Source organism: Oncorhynchus nerka, linkage group LG23 (genome assembly GCF_034236695.1).
Source record: "Oncorhynchus nerka isolate Pitt River linkage group LG23, Oner_Uvic_2.0, whole genome shotgun sequence".
Lineage (NCBI taxonomy): Eukaryota > Metazoa > Chordata > Actinopteri > Salmoniformes > Salmonidae > Oncorhynchus > Oncorhynchus nerka.
The window spans coordinates 11234188-11248321 of NC_088418.1; the positions used below are offsets into that span (position 1 = coordinate 11234188).

Consider the following 14134-nt stretch of genomic DNA (forward strand, 5'->3'; position numbering starts at 1 on the left):
CCTTTCTCTCTCCTTTCTCTCCCTCTCCGCCTCCCCCGCCTTTGCCTCCACCGTCCAAGTCTGAAAGACTTTGTTATAGTTTATAAAAGTGTAAACTGGTGTGTGTCCAGGAACATTCTCCTCGCTGACCTCATGGGTGAATTCTTGAGCTCTAATTGACTCCTAATTGTGGCCTGATTACATGGCCAGTAGACAGAGTTTAGCAGAAACAACATGGCCGACCCTTCGGCGGGCCACAACCCCTTGGTTTGCCTAACTCTAGCCCTCACTGCTGCCATTCCCTTTATATAGTCCAGGTAAGGAGTAATTGTGGGGCTAAAGCCCAGTGGAACCTCTAATGTGACTGGGCGCTCTGTCAGTGTCTGAACAGTGATGAAGGAGAGGAGGAGAAACAGCACGTACCGTACTCGAGTATGGATGGAGAACATGTTGAAAAGTGATGGTCGCTTTTAGAGGAATCCAATAATTTCTCAGTTTGATGTTAGCCATGCGTGTTGCTTTTGGTGGAGTTTTGTGTAATGAAGTGCTTTTGTGTCTGGCTGAAATAGAAAAACAGAGAAAAGTCATAAACGTTTTAGTTTTAGTGGCTGAACAACACAATCCTTTTAAAAGTTAGCCCAGATTGTGAAAAGAAACCTAACCCTCCCTCACCGGTTATGCTTTCATACTTCACAATGTTTTGAATGAAAATCATCAATGCCAACAATGATTTCTCCCTGGGTTTGAGTCGTCAGCCCCAGATCCATTCAAAACAGCAGCTCATCAGCCAAGATGTTATCTGAAGATCACAGGCCTGTGTAATTAACAGCAGGGTTCTACAATGGTTTAACACTCGTAACAACTGGAATGGCCTCTATGAGGTCTCTCTGTACCACGTGTGGGAAAAACCCTCATATTTATGTCACTCTGTAGGTCCCCCGGTGGTCATTACTAACCCAATATCCTGTTGTAGAGTGAGAGCCTCCAGTCTGTTAATCTTGGCCACTCACCAAAACATGACAGTATGAACAGGATCCATCCAGTCACAGAGGACTGTTCCTTACTTACACAGACGTGTGTGTGTGTGTGTGTGTGTGTGTGTGTGTTTATGTGTGTGTGTGTGTGTGTGTGTGTGTGTGTGTGTGTGTGTGTGCGCGTGCGTGCGTGTGTACATATGAGTGTGGACATGGCTCAAACTAGGCCTGGCATTGGCCCGCATAGTGCCCCCCCACCCTCACCATCTCCACCAAACCTCCCCAGGAAAGAGTAACAAGGCTATTTGCAGCTATTTGTAATACCACATATTTGTATGTGGACCAGCAATTATAGTGGAAAGATAAACACTGTTTACTTCCTCAAGGCTTATTATCAACTTTCTCACTCACTGCCCCGCTGTGTAATACTGCGGCTCTCAGTGTGTTAGATCCCACAGGAACCCTAACCCTAACACTGCAGGATGGGCCCCACAAACAGCCTGATGTGTTAGATCCCACAGGAACACTGCAGGATGGGCCCCACAAACAGCCTGATGTGTTAGATCCCACAGGAACACTGCAGGATGGGCCCCACAAACAGCCTGATGTGTTAGATCCCACAGGAACACTGCAGGATGGGCCTCACAAACAGCCTGATGTGTTAGATCCCACAGGAACACTGCAGGATGGGCCCCACAAACAGCCTGATGTGTTAGATCCCACAGGAACACTGCAGGATGGGCCTCACAAACAGCCTGATGTGTTAGATCCCACAGGAACACTGCAGGATGGGCCTCACAAACAGCCTGATGTGTTAGATCCCACAGGAACACTGCAGGATGGGCCCCACAAACAGCCTGATGTGTTATATCCCACAGGAACACTGCAGGATGGGCCCCACAAACAGCCTGATGTGTTAGATCCCACAGGAACACTGCAGGATGGGCCCCACAAACAGCCTGATGTGTTAGATCCCACAGGAACACTGCAGGATGGGCCCCACAAACAGCCTGATGTGTTAGATCCCACAGGAACACTGCAGGATGGGCCCCACAAACAGCCTGATGTGTTAGATCCCACAGGAACACTGCAGGATGTGCCCCACAAACAGCCTGATGTGTTATATCCCTCAGGAACACTGCAGGATGGGCCCCACAAACAGCCTGATGTGTTAGATCCCACAGGAACACTGCAGGATGGGCCCCACAAACAGCCTGATGTGTTATATCCCACAGGAACACTGCAGGATGGGCCCCACAAACAGCCTGATGTGTTAGATCCCACAGGAACACTGCAGGATGGGCCTCACAAACAGCCTGATGTGTTAGATCCCACAGGAACACTGCAGGATGGGCCCCACAAACAGCCTGATGTGTGTGCGTGTGAACGCATGTTAGGAGGATGTGAGAGAAAAAAAAATCATTACATTCATAATAATACACTGTGTGTCAGTCAACACAGTGGCCCTGAGGGTTCCCACTGAGTAACCCAAACACCCCAGACAGCCCTGGGAGAAGCCATCGTACTGTATTGATGACATGCTGACCTTAGGATGGATGGTAATAAAGCTACGTTGAAACTTTAGCTTCCAAATGGTACATCATAGATACACTACTTATATATATATTGGACTGCAATAGCACATATATATATATATATATATATACACATATATATATATATACACATATATATGTATATATTTGATTTGATTTGAAATCCACTGAGTGTATATATGTATATATGTATACATATATACATATATACACTCAACTTTTATTTGTCACGTGCGCAAGTCCTAACCAACAGTGCAATTTTTATGGAAAAAATAGGTGTTAGGTAAACAATAGAGAAGTAAAGAAATAAAAAACAAATTGACAGTGAAAATAACAGTAGTGAGACTATATACAGGTGGTACCGGTACAGAGTCAATGTGGAGGCTATATACAGGGGTACCGGTACAGAGTCAATGTGGAGGCAATATACAGGGGTACCGGTAGAGAGTCAATGTGGAGGCTATATACAGGGGTACCGGTACAGAGTCAATGTGGAGGCTATATACAGGGGTACCGGTACAGAGTCAATGTGGAGGCTATATACAGGGGTACCGGTACAGAGTCAATGTGGAGGCTATATACAGGGGTACCGGTACAGAGTCAATGTGGAGGCTATATACAGGTGGTACCGGTACAGAGTCAATGTGGAGGCTATATACAGGGGTACCGGTACAGGGTCAATGTGGAGGTTATATACAGGGTGTACTGGTACAGAGTCAATGTGGAGGCTATATACAGGGGTACCGGTACAGAGTCAATGTGGAGGCTATATACAGGGGATACCGGTACAGAGTCAATGTGGAGGCTATATACAGGGTGTTACGGTACAGAGTCAATGTGGAGGCTATATACAGGGGTACCGGTACAGAGTCAATGTGGAGGCTATATACAGGGGATACCGGTACAGAGTCAATGTGGAGGCTATATACAGGGTGTTACGGTACAGAGTCAATGTGGAGGCTATATACAGGGGTACCGGTACAGAGTCAATGTGGAGGCTATATACAGGGTGTTACGGTACAGAGTCAATGTGGAAGCTTTTTTCAGGTGGTACCGGTACAGAGTCAATGTGCGGGGGCACCGGTTAGTCGGGCTAATTGAGGTAATATGTACATGTAGATATAGTTAAAGTGACTATGCATCGATGATAAACAGAGAGTATCAGTGGTGTAAAAGAGGATTTGGCTATTTCAGCTACAGTCCACCAGTTGCTGACAGGTGTATAAAATCGTGCACACTGCCATGCAATCTCCATGGACAAACAGTACAATGGCCTTCCTGAAGAGCTCCGTGACTTTCAAAGTGGCACTGTCATAGGATGCCACCTTTCCAACAAGTCAGTTCGTCAAATTTCTTGCCTGCTAAAGCTGCCCCGGTCAACTGTAAGTGCTGTTATTGTGAAGTGGAAACGTCTAGGAGCAACAACGGCTCAGCCGCGAAGTGGTAGGCCACACGGGCTCACAGAACGGGACCGGCGACTGCTGACGTGCATAAAAATCACCTGTCCTCGGTTGCAACACTCACTACCGAGTTACAAACTGCCTCTGGAAGTAACGTCAACACAAAAACTGTTCCTCAGGAGCTTAATGAAATGTGTTTCCATGGCCAAGCAGCCAAATCAAACCAAATCAAATGTTATTGGTCACATACACATGGTTAGCACATGTTAATGTGAGTGTAGCGAAATGCTTGTGCTTCTAGTATCTAACAATTTCACAACTATCTTATACACACAAGTGCAAAGGAATGAATAAGAATATGTACATATAACTAAACTCAGCAAAAAAATAAATATCCCTTTTTAAGGACCCTGTCTTTCAAAGATAATTCGTAAAAATCCACTTAACTTCACAGATCTTCATTGTAAAGGGTTTAAACACTGTTTCTCATGCTTGTTCAATGAACCATAAACAATGAATGAACATGCACCTGTGGAACGGTTGTTAAGACACTAACTTACAGACGGTAGACAATTAAGGTCACAGTTATGAAAACTTAGGACACTAAAGAGGCCTTTCTACTGACTCTGAAAAAAAAAAAAATGCCCAGGGTCCCTGTTCATCTGCGTGAATGTGCCCTAGGCATGCTGCAAGGAGGCATGGGGACTGCAGATGTGGCCAGGGCAATAAATTGCAATGTCCATATTGTGAGACGCCTAAGACAGCGCTACAGGGAGACAGGATGGACAGCTGATCGTCCTCGCAGTGGCAGACCACGTGTAACAACACCTCCACAGGATCGGTACATCCGAACATTACACCTTCGGGACAGGTACAGGATGGCAACAACAACTGCCTGAGTTACACCAGGAATGCACAATCCCTCCATCAGTGCTCAGACTGTCCGCAATAGGCTGAGAGAGGCTGGACTGAGGGCTTGTAGGCCTGTTGTAAGGCAGGTCCTCACCAGGCATTACCGGCAACAGCATCGAATATGGGCACAAACCCGACTGTCGCTGGACCAGACAGGACTGGCAAAAAGTGCTCTTCACTGAGGAGTCACGGTTTTGTCTCACCAGGGGTGATGGTCGGATTCGCGTTTATCATTGAAGGAATGAGAGTTACACCAAGGCCTGTACTCTGAAGCGAGATCGATTTGGAGGTGGAGGGTCCGTCATGGTCTTTCACAGCATCATCAGACTGAGCTTGTTGTCATTGCAGGCAAGACATCCTCCTCCTTCATATGATACCTTTCCTGCAGGCTCATCCTGACATGACCCTCCAGCATGACAATTCCACCAGCCATACTGCTTGTTCTGTGTGTGATTTCCTGCAAGACAGGAATGTCAATGTTCTGCCATGGCCAGCGAAGAGCCCGGATCTCAGTCCCATTGAGCACATCTGTGGCCCGGGTATGTTAATGGTGTTTTGAGTAACTGTTATTTTTCTTTGAAATCAAATATTTCCTATGCGAGTGTGTAATAACTTGACAATCAAGTGGTTGGGCTTGGCACTAGGCAGTCACAAGTGAGCGCACTGGCTGGGCTTGTGTGTGTTTGTGTGTCTGTGTGTGCCTGTGTCTGTGTGTGTGTGTGTGTGTGTGTGTGTGTGTGTGTGTGTGTGTGTGTGTGTGTGTGTGTGTGTGTGTGTGTGTGTGTGTGTGCGTGTGTACATGTCTTTATGTGTGTGCGTGTGTGCATGTGTGTGTGTGTGCGTGTTTATGTGTTTGTGTGTGTGTGTGTGTGTGTGTGCGTGTTTCTGTGTGTGTGTGTGTGTGTTTGTGTGTGTGCGTGTTTGTGTGTTTGTGTATGTGTGTGTGTTTGTGTTTGTGTGTGTTTGTGCATGTGTGCGTGTGTGTGTGTGTGTGTGTTTGCGTGCATGTCTGTATGTGTGTGCGTGTGTACGTGTCTGTATGTGTGTGCGTGTGTACGTGTCTTTATGTGTGTGCGTGTGTGTGTGTGTGCGTGTTTATGTGTGTGTGTATGTGTGTGTGTGTGTGTGTGTGTGTGCGTGTTTGTGTGTGGGGGTGTGTGTGTGGGTGTGTGCGTGTTTGTGTGTGTGTGTGGGTGTGTGAGGGCTACAGATCTCAGTGAGTTATACTTTAACCCCCTCCTATGGTTACTCATAGTATTGACTGGGCAGTAAACTGTCTCAGTGTACCACTTCACTGTCCAGCCAACCTTGACATACACAACTTTATATGTACAATACACTTTTGTGGTGCATGAAATATCTCTAGATTCTGTTTTAATTTCACTATGTAGTGTGTGTGTAGTGTGCGTGTGTGAGTGTGTGTGTAGTGTGCGTGTGTGAGTGTGTGTGTAGTGTGCGTGTGTGTAGTGTGTAGTGTGACCATGTGCCATATCGTAGGTCATGATAATAGTCAACAAATACGTAAAATGTTAGAGCAGTGTTCTTAGAAGGGGAAACAAAATCATGCCTGAAACACATCTGGCTGCTGCAAACCTGTTGTGATGAACATATATGTTTGGTGATGGTGCAAGCTTGTTCTCCATCTTTTCTTTTTAAATAGGGAGTGAATTTTTTCAGCAAGTGTGTTTATGCTCTCTCTTGTCCCTCTGCAGCAGACATATGGACAGCAATATGTTTTGGAAGATCTAGTCTCAATAGAATCACAGTATTGAATCGCAATACATATAGAATCGTGAGAATCGCAATACATATAGAATCGTGAGAATCGCAATACATATCGCATTGCCACCTAAGTATCGTGATAATATCGTGAGATCCCTGGCAATTCCCGGCCCTACAAAACATGCTGTGGTTAATTCACAACGGTACCTGAATGAGGAAGTATTTTATGAGAGGGCTTGCCCTGTTGTCCATAGAAGCATCCCTTAAAAACTTCTTTGGGATCGGTGTCCCTTCCACAGGATGGTTGAGCTAATCAAATCAAATTTATTTATATAGCCATTCGTACTTCAGCTGATATCTTAAAGTGCTGTACAGAAACCCACCCAAACAGCAAGCAATGCAGGTGTAGAAGCACGTTGGCTAGGAAAAACTCCCTAGAAATTCCAAAACCTAGGAAGAAACCTAGAGAGGAACCAGGCTATGAGGGGTGGCCAGTCCTCTTCTGGCTGTGTCTCGGGTGGAGATTATAACAGAACATGGCCAAGATGTTCAAATGTTCATAAATGACCAGCATGGTCAAATAATAATAATCACAGGCAGAACAGTTGAAACTGGAGCACCAGCAAGGCCAGGTGGACTGGGGACAGCAAGGAGTCATCATGCCAGGTAGTCCTGAGGCATGGTCCTAGGGCTCAGGTCTTCCGAGAGAGAGAAAGAAAGAGAGAAAGAGAGAATTAGAGAGAGCATACTTAAATTCACGCAGGACACCGGATAAGACAGGAGAAGTACTCCAGATATAACAAACTGACCCTAGCCCCCCGACACATAAACTACTGCAGCATAAATACTGGAGGCTGAGACAGGAGGGGTCAGGAGACACTGTGGCCCCATCCGATGATACCCCTAATGCGAATAGCATGAGGTTGTAAGAAAAACAAACATTTCCCAGGACATAGACATATCTGATATTGGTAGAAAGCTTAAATTCTTGTTAATCTAACTGCACTGTCCAATTTACAGCAGCTATTACAGTGAAAGAATACCATGCTATAGTTTGAGGAGAGTCCACAATTTTGAACATGAAAAGTTATTAATAAACAAATTAGGCACATTTGGGCAGTCTTGATACAACATTTGGAACATAAATGCAATGGTTCATTGGATCTTTCTAAAGCACAGGTAGCCTAGTGGTTAGAGTGTTGGACTAATAACCAAAAGGTTTCAAAATCAAATCCCTGAGCTGACAAGGTAAAAAGCTGTTGTTCTGCCCCTGAGCAAGGCAGTTAACCCACTGTTCCAAGGCTGTCATTGAAAATAAGAATGTGTTCTTAACTGACTCATCTAGTTAAATAAAGGTTAAAAAACACACAAAAAACACTGCTGCCATCTAGTGACCAAATTCTAAATTGGGTCTGGGCTGGAATAATACATTACAGCCTTTCTCTTGCATTTCAAAGATGATGGTACAAAAAAAATACAAAATAATGTTTTTTTCTTCTTTATCTTTTACCAGATCTATTGTGTTATATTCTCATAAATTCCTTTCACATTTCCACAAACTTCAAAGTGTTTCCTTTCAAATGGTACCACAAATATGCATATCCTTGCTTCAGGGCCTGAGCTCCCGTCAGTTAGATTTGGGTATGTTAATTCAGGCGAAAATTTAAAAAAAGTAGCGGTTCCTTTATTTAATTTTAAGCATGTCTACAAACTTAAAGTAGACTAATAATGCTTGCCAAATATCTTTATAATTTCTCATTGACTCTAAATCAAATACACTGACTTATATTGATATACATATGAATATACCTGAAGATCAGGAATTAGAGTGCATTGCACAGGAACAGCAATGTAGCAATGGTATGTTCTTTATTTCATGCTCAATTTCTTTGTAACCTAACATGACCTTTGAGTGTCATCTTCATGTACTTAGTGAGGAACTGGCAAGAGGCCGTTCCCATTCCGCAAAGTGTTTACAATGAGTTGAAGGGGTACGTGTTATTCTCAAAATATGTGACTTATCACAATAACACAATGTGACTTCCTGACTCTGGTCTGAGAAGCCCTCCCAGATGAACCCAAAACATTTTAATAAGGGGAGACCGTGTAGCTCTCTCCCTCTTCTGCTGGGTCTCCTCATCCTCTCACTGGCCTAGTTAGTGGGAGGGTGCATGTTGTTCCCAACCGTTGGAATGATATCCACCAGAAATCCATGTGTCAGGATATTGGTACATCTAAGAAATATCATATCATGTGTTTGGAATTGTGGGATGTTAATTTAATCACAGGGAGGGAAGAGGATAATGCTTTCATACCCTGGCATATTATCACTACAAAACTATGTTGCATACTGTACAGTGCAATGATCAAGGTTGCTCCCTCTCTCTCTCCCATCATCTTCAGTTTTATTGCCTTCCTAAACAGATGTCTCACATGCATGTGAAAGCAACACAGGTAAATAGAGAGAAGGAACACAAACATCTGTTAGTAAAACAAAAGGAATCTTAATGAGTCAATAATGACCTTTTATTTCTCTTTACAATGTTTGCTATTGTACGATGCCATTATCAGGCGAACTCAGCAGGGTAAAGTCAGGTCTTATGGGACAGAAAGTAAACTAATTTGCATATGGCTTCATTCTCGGGTAAATTATAATAACCTATGTTTTCTTTACTCTGTACTGCTTTTTAATGGAGGCTTGTAAGCTAGCTGAGGGTTGTGACATGGTAGTATGTAGTAGTAGGTAGTAGTAGGTACTCAGCTACTAGTAGTAGTAGGTACTCAGTTATATCAACAGTTATTAGTAATCAGTTACTATACAGTATGCTTGAATGTGCTTTGTGACTAATAAAAGGAAATAACCCTATATGCTAACCCTATATGCTAACCGTACAGTACCTCATTTTATATATCTGTCGGCCCCAGCCTCGAACTCAGGTCCTGTATGTAACTAACTGACCCGCTCTGCCCATTCATCGCCATTTACCCGTTGTTGTCTTAGCTCTCCCGATCAACACCTGTGATTGCTTTATGCCCCTCTCTAATGTTAATATGTCAATATGCCATTCACTGTAGAGCCCTCAGTCCCGCTCACCTTGCCTTCATCACATACAGTGCATTCGGAAATTATTCAGACCCCTTGACTTTTTACACGTTTTGTAACGTTAGGGCCTTGTTCTAAAATTGATTAAATCAAATTATCATTAATCTACACACAATACCCCATAATGACAAAGCAAAAATAGGTTTTTAGAAATGTTGGTCCAACGCCCGAAACACATGCAGAGACCTCACCTGGCTTAACTGGTCCCGTCAGAGATGAAACCTCTCTCATCATCACTCAATGCCTAGGTTTACCTCCACTGTACTCACATCCTACCATACCCTTGTCTGTACAATATGCTTTGAATCTATCCTACCACGCCCAGAAATCTGCTCCTTTTATTCTCTGTTCCCAATGCACTAGACGACCAGTTCTTATAGCCTTTAGCTGTACCCTTATCCTACTCCTCCTCTGTTCCTCTGGTGATGTAGAGGTTAACCCAGCCCCTGTAGACACCAGTACCACACCTATTCCCCAGATGCTCTCATTGGTTGACTTCTGTAACCGTAAAAGCCTTGGTTTCATGCATGTTAACATCAGAAGCCTCCTCCCTAAATTTGTTTTATTCACTGCTTTAGCACACTCTGTCAACCCTGATGTCCTAGCCGTGTCTGAATCCTGGTTTAGGAAGGACACCAACAATTCTGAAATTTCCATCCCGAACTACAACATTTTCTGGCAAGATAGAACTGCGAAAGGGAGCGGAGTAACAATCTACTTCAGAGATAGTCTGCAGAGTTCTGTCATGCTATCCAGGTCTCTAGGTCTCTATCCAGGTCTCTAAAAATCACCTTTCCAGAAATAAGTCTCTCACTGTTGCCGCTTGCTATAGACCCCCTCCCAGCCCCCAGTTGTACCCTGGACTCCATATGAGAATTGATTGCCCCCCATTTATCTTCAGAGTTCGTACAGTTAGGTGACCTAAACTGGGATATGCTAAACACCCCGGCGGTCCTACAATCTAAGCTAGATGCCCTCAATCTCACACAAATGATCAAGTAACCTACCAGGTACAAACCGAAATCCGTAAACACGGGCATCCTCATAGATATCATCCTGACCAATCTGCCCTCTAAATACACCTCTGCTGTCTTCAACCAGGATCTCAGTGATTACTGCCTCATTGCCTGTGTCCGTAATTGGTCTGCGGTCAAACGACCTCGCTTCATCACTGTCAAACACTACCTAAAACACTTCAGCGAGCAGGCTTTACTGGTCGACCTGGCCCGGGTATTCTGGAACGATATTGACCTCATCCCACCAGCAGAGGATGCCTGGTTATTCTTTAAAAGTGCTTTCCTCACCATCTTAACCCTTTCAAAAAATGTAGAACTAATAACAGATATAGCCCTTGGTTCACTCCAGACTTGACTGCCCTTGACCATCACAAAAACATCCTGTGGCGTACTGCATTAGCAATGAATAACCCCTGCGATATGCCTTTCAGGGAAGGGAAGTTAGGAACCAATATACACAGTCAGTTAGGAAAGCAAAGGCTAGCTTTTTCAAAAATACATTTGCATCATGTAGCACTAATTCAAAAACGTTTTGGGACACTTGTAAAGTCCATGAGAATAAGAGCACCTCCTCCCAGCTGCCCACTGCACTGAGGATAGGAAACACTGTCAACTCCTGTCGTGTCTTTGGCTATGCCGGATTAAGTGATATGACATGCTATTCTATAAAATAATTTCTCCGTAATTAATATTACCTGATTGAGCTAATCATGTAAATGTAATTAACTGGAGAGTCGGGCACCACGAAATAATATTTACAGAGCTGTTATCTTCCGAATAAACTCTTAAAGACCTAGTAATATTTTACATCCATACCAGTCAATATCAATCGTCACCTCAATTCAGTCTCACCTGAAAGTTGTAAATTATTTTATCTGAAAGAACCCTGGCTAACAAGTTGAATCCGCAATGCAAAATTGGGTTTAATTATTTATTTACTAAATACCTAACTAATCACACAGAATTACACATTATTAAATCATAACATGATTACAAATTACGTCATAAAGGAAAACGTCCCTAGCGGGCGGAACAGATATGACAGCTTGTTACACAAAAGTAAAGGGGCTGGGTTGAGTGAAGGAGCGGGAAGACTGAGGAACAAAGGGAAGAAGTTGGGCTATCGTAAATACAGTATCTTATGCATTCCAAATTACCGCCCATTTGGAAAAGGAAAATGCAGTAAATATTTACTCTGAGCTGCGCTTCAGTAGGTTGGTGGTAGATGGAAGGCCGTGTTGCCGAGTCCTTTGTCCTTTGAAGAATGTCTCTGGTGGTCAATTGGATACGTTGTAGTAACGCCGTTGTGTGGTAGACGGGATACGCTGTCTGTTCCTTCCTATAACCTGCATTTGCAGCTGCGGTTGCTAACTCAACGGCTAGGAGGTATCACTTCTGCAGTGAATAAGAGTTCAAAGTTCATACCATTCGCAGCCAAAGCTCACGCTGATGTTGTCTTCGTTCTGTAGTTATTATCTGAACCATTCTGACATAGGACCGTCGTCCTACATCCCCGGAACAGGAAGTTATATTGTCGTCAAGGGCTTATATAGGAAGGGAGAGGTGGGCGTGTTTGACAAGTTTTATAGCCCATGTCCCTTCACAGGGCGGGCCACTGATTGAGCAGCTCTATCTTATGAAAACCCACATCTCACATTTTAGAAGCTAAAATCACCTTTCATCCCATCACAAATAATTTCATATTCAAACATTTAAATTGAACAACAATTCCATGTGAATCCTATAACTCTGATGTGTAGACTTTCCACTGTAGAGTTTATGTCATCTTATCATTGATGAGAATGTCTCAGATGACAACCGAACTGACATCATATTCTTTAAATACCACCGCATATGTTCAATTGTTCGGAAATCCTAGAATATAGTTCATTTCCCCCCACCTACTGATATTCCCAGAATCTCTTTGTTAACCAAGGGTTTTGCAAATGTAACCTCAGTAGGGTAGAGAGAGGAAAAAGGGGGGAAGAGATATTTATGACTGTCATAAACCTACCCCCTCATGACACCCTCTACTACGTCATCCACAAGTGTTGTCGTCACCGGTGCAGCGAGACCCTCTACAACATCTACATCATCCACAAGTATGACCACCACCGGTGCAGCGAGACCCTCGACAACATCATCCACAAGTATGACCACCACCGGTGCAGCGAGACCCTCGACAACATCATCCACAAGTATGACCACCACCGGTGCAGCGAGACCCTCGACAACATAATCCACAAGTATGACCACCACCCACCGGTGCAGCGAGACCCTCTACAACGTCTACATCATCCACAAGTATGACCACCACCGGTGCAGCGAGACCCTCTACAACGTCTACATCATCCACAAGTATGACCACCACCGGTGCAGCGAGACCCTCTACAACGTCTACATCATCCACAAGTATGACCACCACCGGTGCAGCGAGACCCTCTACAACGTCTACATCATCCACAAGTATGACCACCACCGGTGCAGCCATGGAAGATGATGAAATGGAGGAAGCACCTCTGGATCTAGGACCACCTGAGATTATTATGAACCTCATGGAGGTGACCACTGAGGACCTCGTTGAACAGGATGTTGCCGTAGAGACGAACGAGGAGAGAAACAGAGAGAGAAACGAAGAGGAATAACGTCACACCAGGCGTCATCGGAGGTACAAGCCCCCAGATCCACTCAACTCATTTCAGCAGAGGCTCCTCCAAGCCGTGGAGAGGGATGCAGCCCAACCTGATGCTCACAGGAAGGAGGATGAAGAGACCTATTTGCCATGAGCCTGGTGCCAACACTGAAGAGGCTGCCTCAGTGAAGACAAGCAACAGTCAAGGTTCAAATGTATCACCTGCTTTTCGAAGCCGAGTTCAATGGTACGTTTTTTTGCTTCTCCACATCACAGGTGAAGGTGAAGATATTTATTTAATTTAAAACCACTTGAAAACCAGGGTGTTGAAACTGTTTGTGAAGTTATGTTCCATCGACTGGTCCATGACGTCCAGGGGCCATTTGTTTGTTTAGCTGTGTTATGGCTACATATTATTCCCTTTTTCTCAGAGACACACACACACACACACACACACACACACACACACACACACACACACACACACACACACACACACATACACACCTCTCCTCCACCCCTCTCTGTACCTCAGATCTCCAGTGCCCTGCCCTCTCTCTTTATGGCCATGTCTGAAGTTCCCCTACTACGTCTAGGCTTTATGAATAGTCCCTGTATCTGTCTGCAGTTGTGCCAAAGATGCATGCTCTTGTTGTTCTCTTACAGATTACAGATATTATTCATTTTTTTTTTTTTACACGCACACACACACACCTTTCAATAGTTTTATTTTTTTTAAATCATTTTTACAACACACATACCTATCATGTTCTTACCTGTACTTGAATACTTTCATAGTCAATTGTTTCATTTGTTTATTAATATCTCATTTAGACTTAA

The 14134-nt window shown here is 44.1% G+C and overlaps 1 protein-coding gene across 1 annotated transcript; it reads left to right on the plus strand.

Moving 5' to 3' along the window:
* Positions 1-213: 213 nt before the first annotated feature.
* Positions 214-12285, plus strand: LOC135564047 (uncharacterized). Its single transcript, XM_065008460.1, has 4 exons — positions 214-246; positions 360-411; positions 1412-2356; positions 12269-12285. The coding sequence occupies exons 1-4, from the start codon at positions 214-216 to the stop codon at positions 12283-12285; spliced, it is 1047 nt and encodes a 348-aa protein (XP_064864532.1).
* The last annotated feature ends 1849 nt before the right edge of the window (positions 12286-14134 follow it).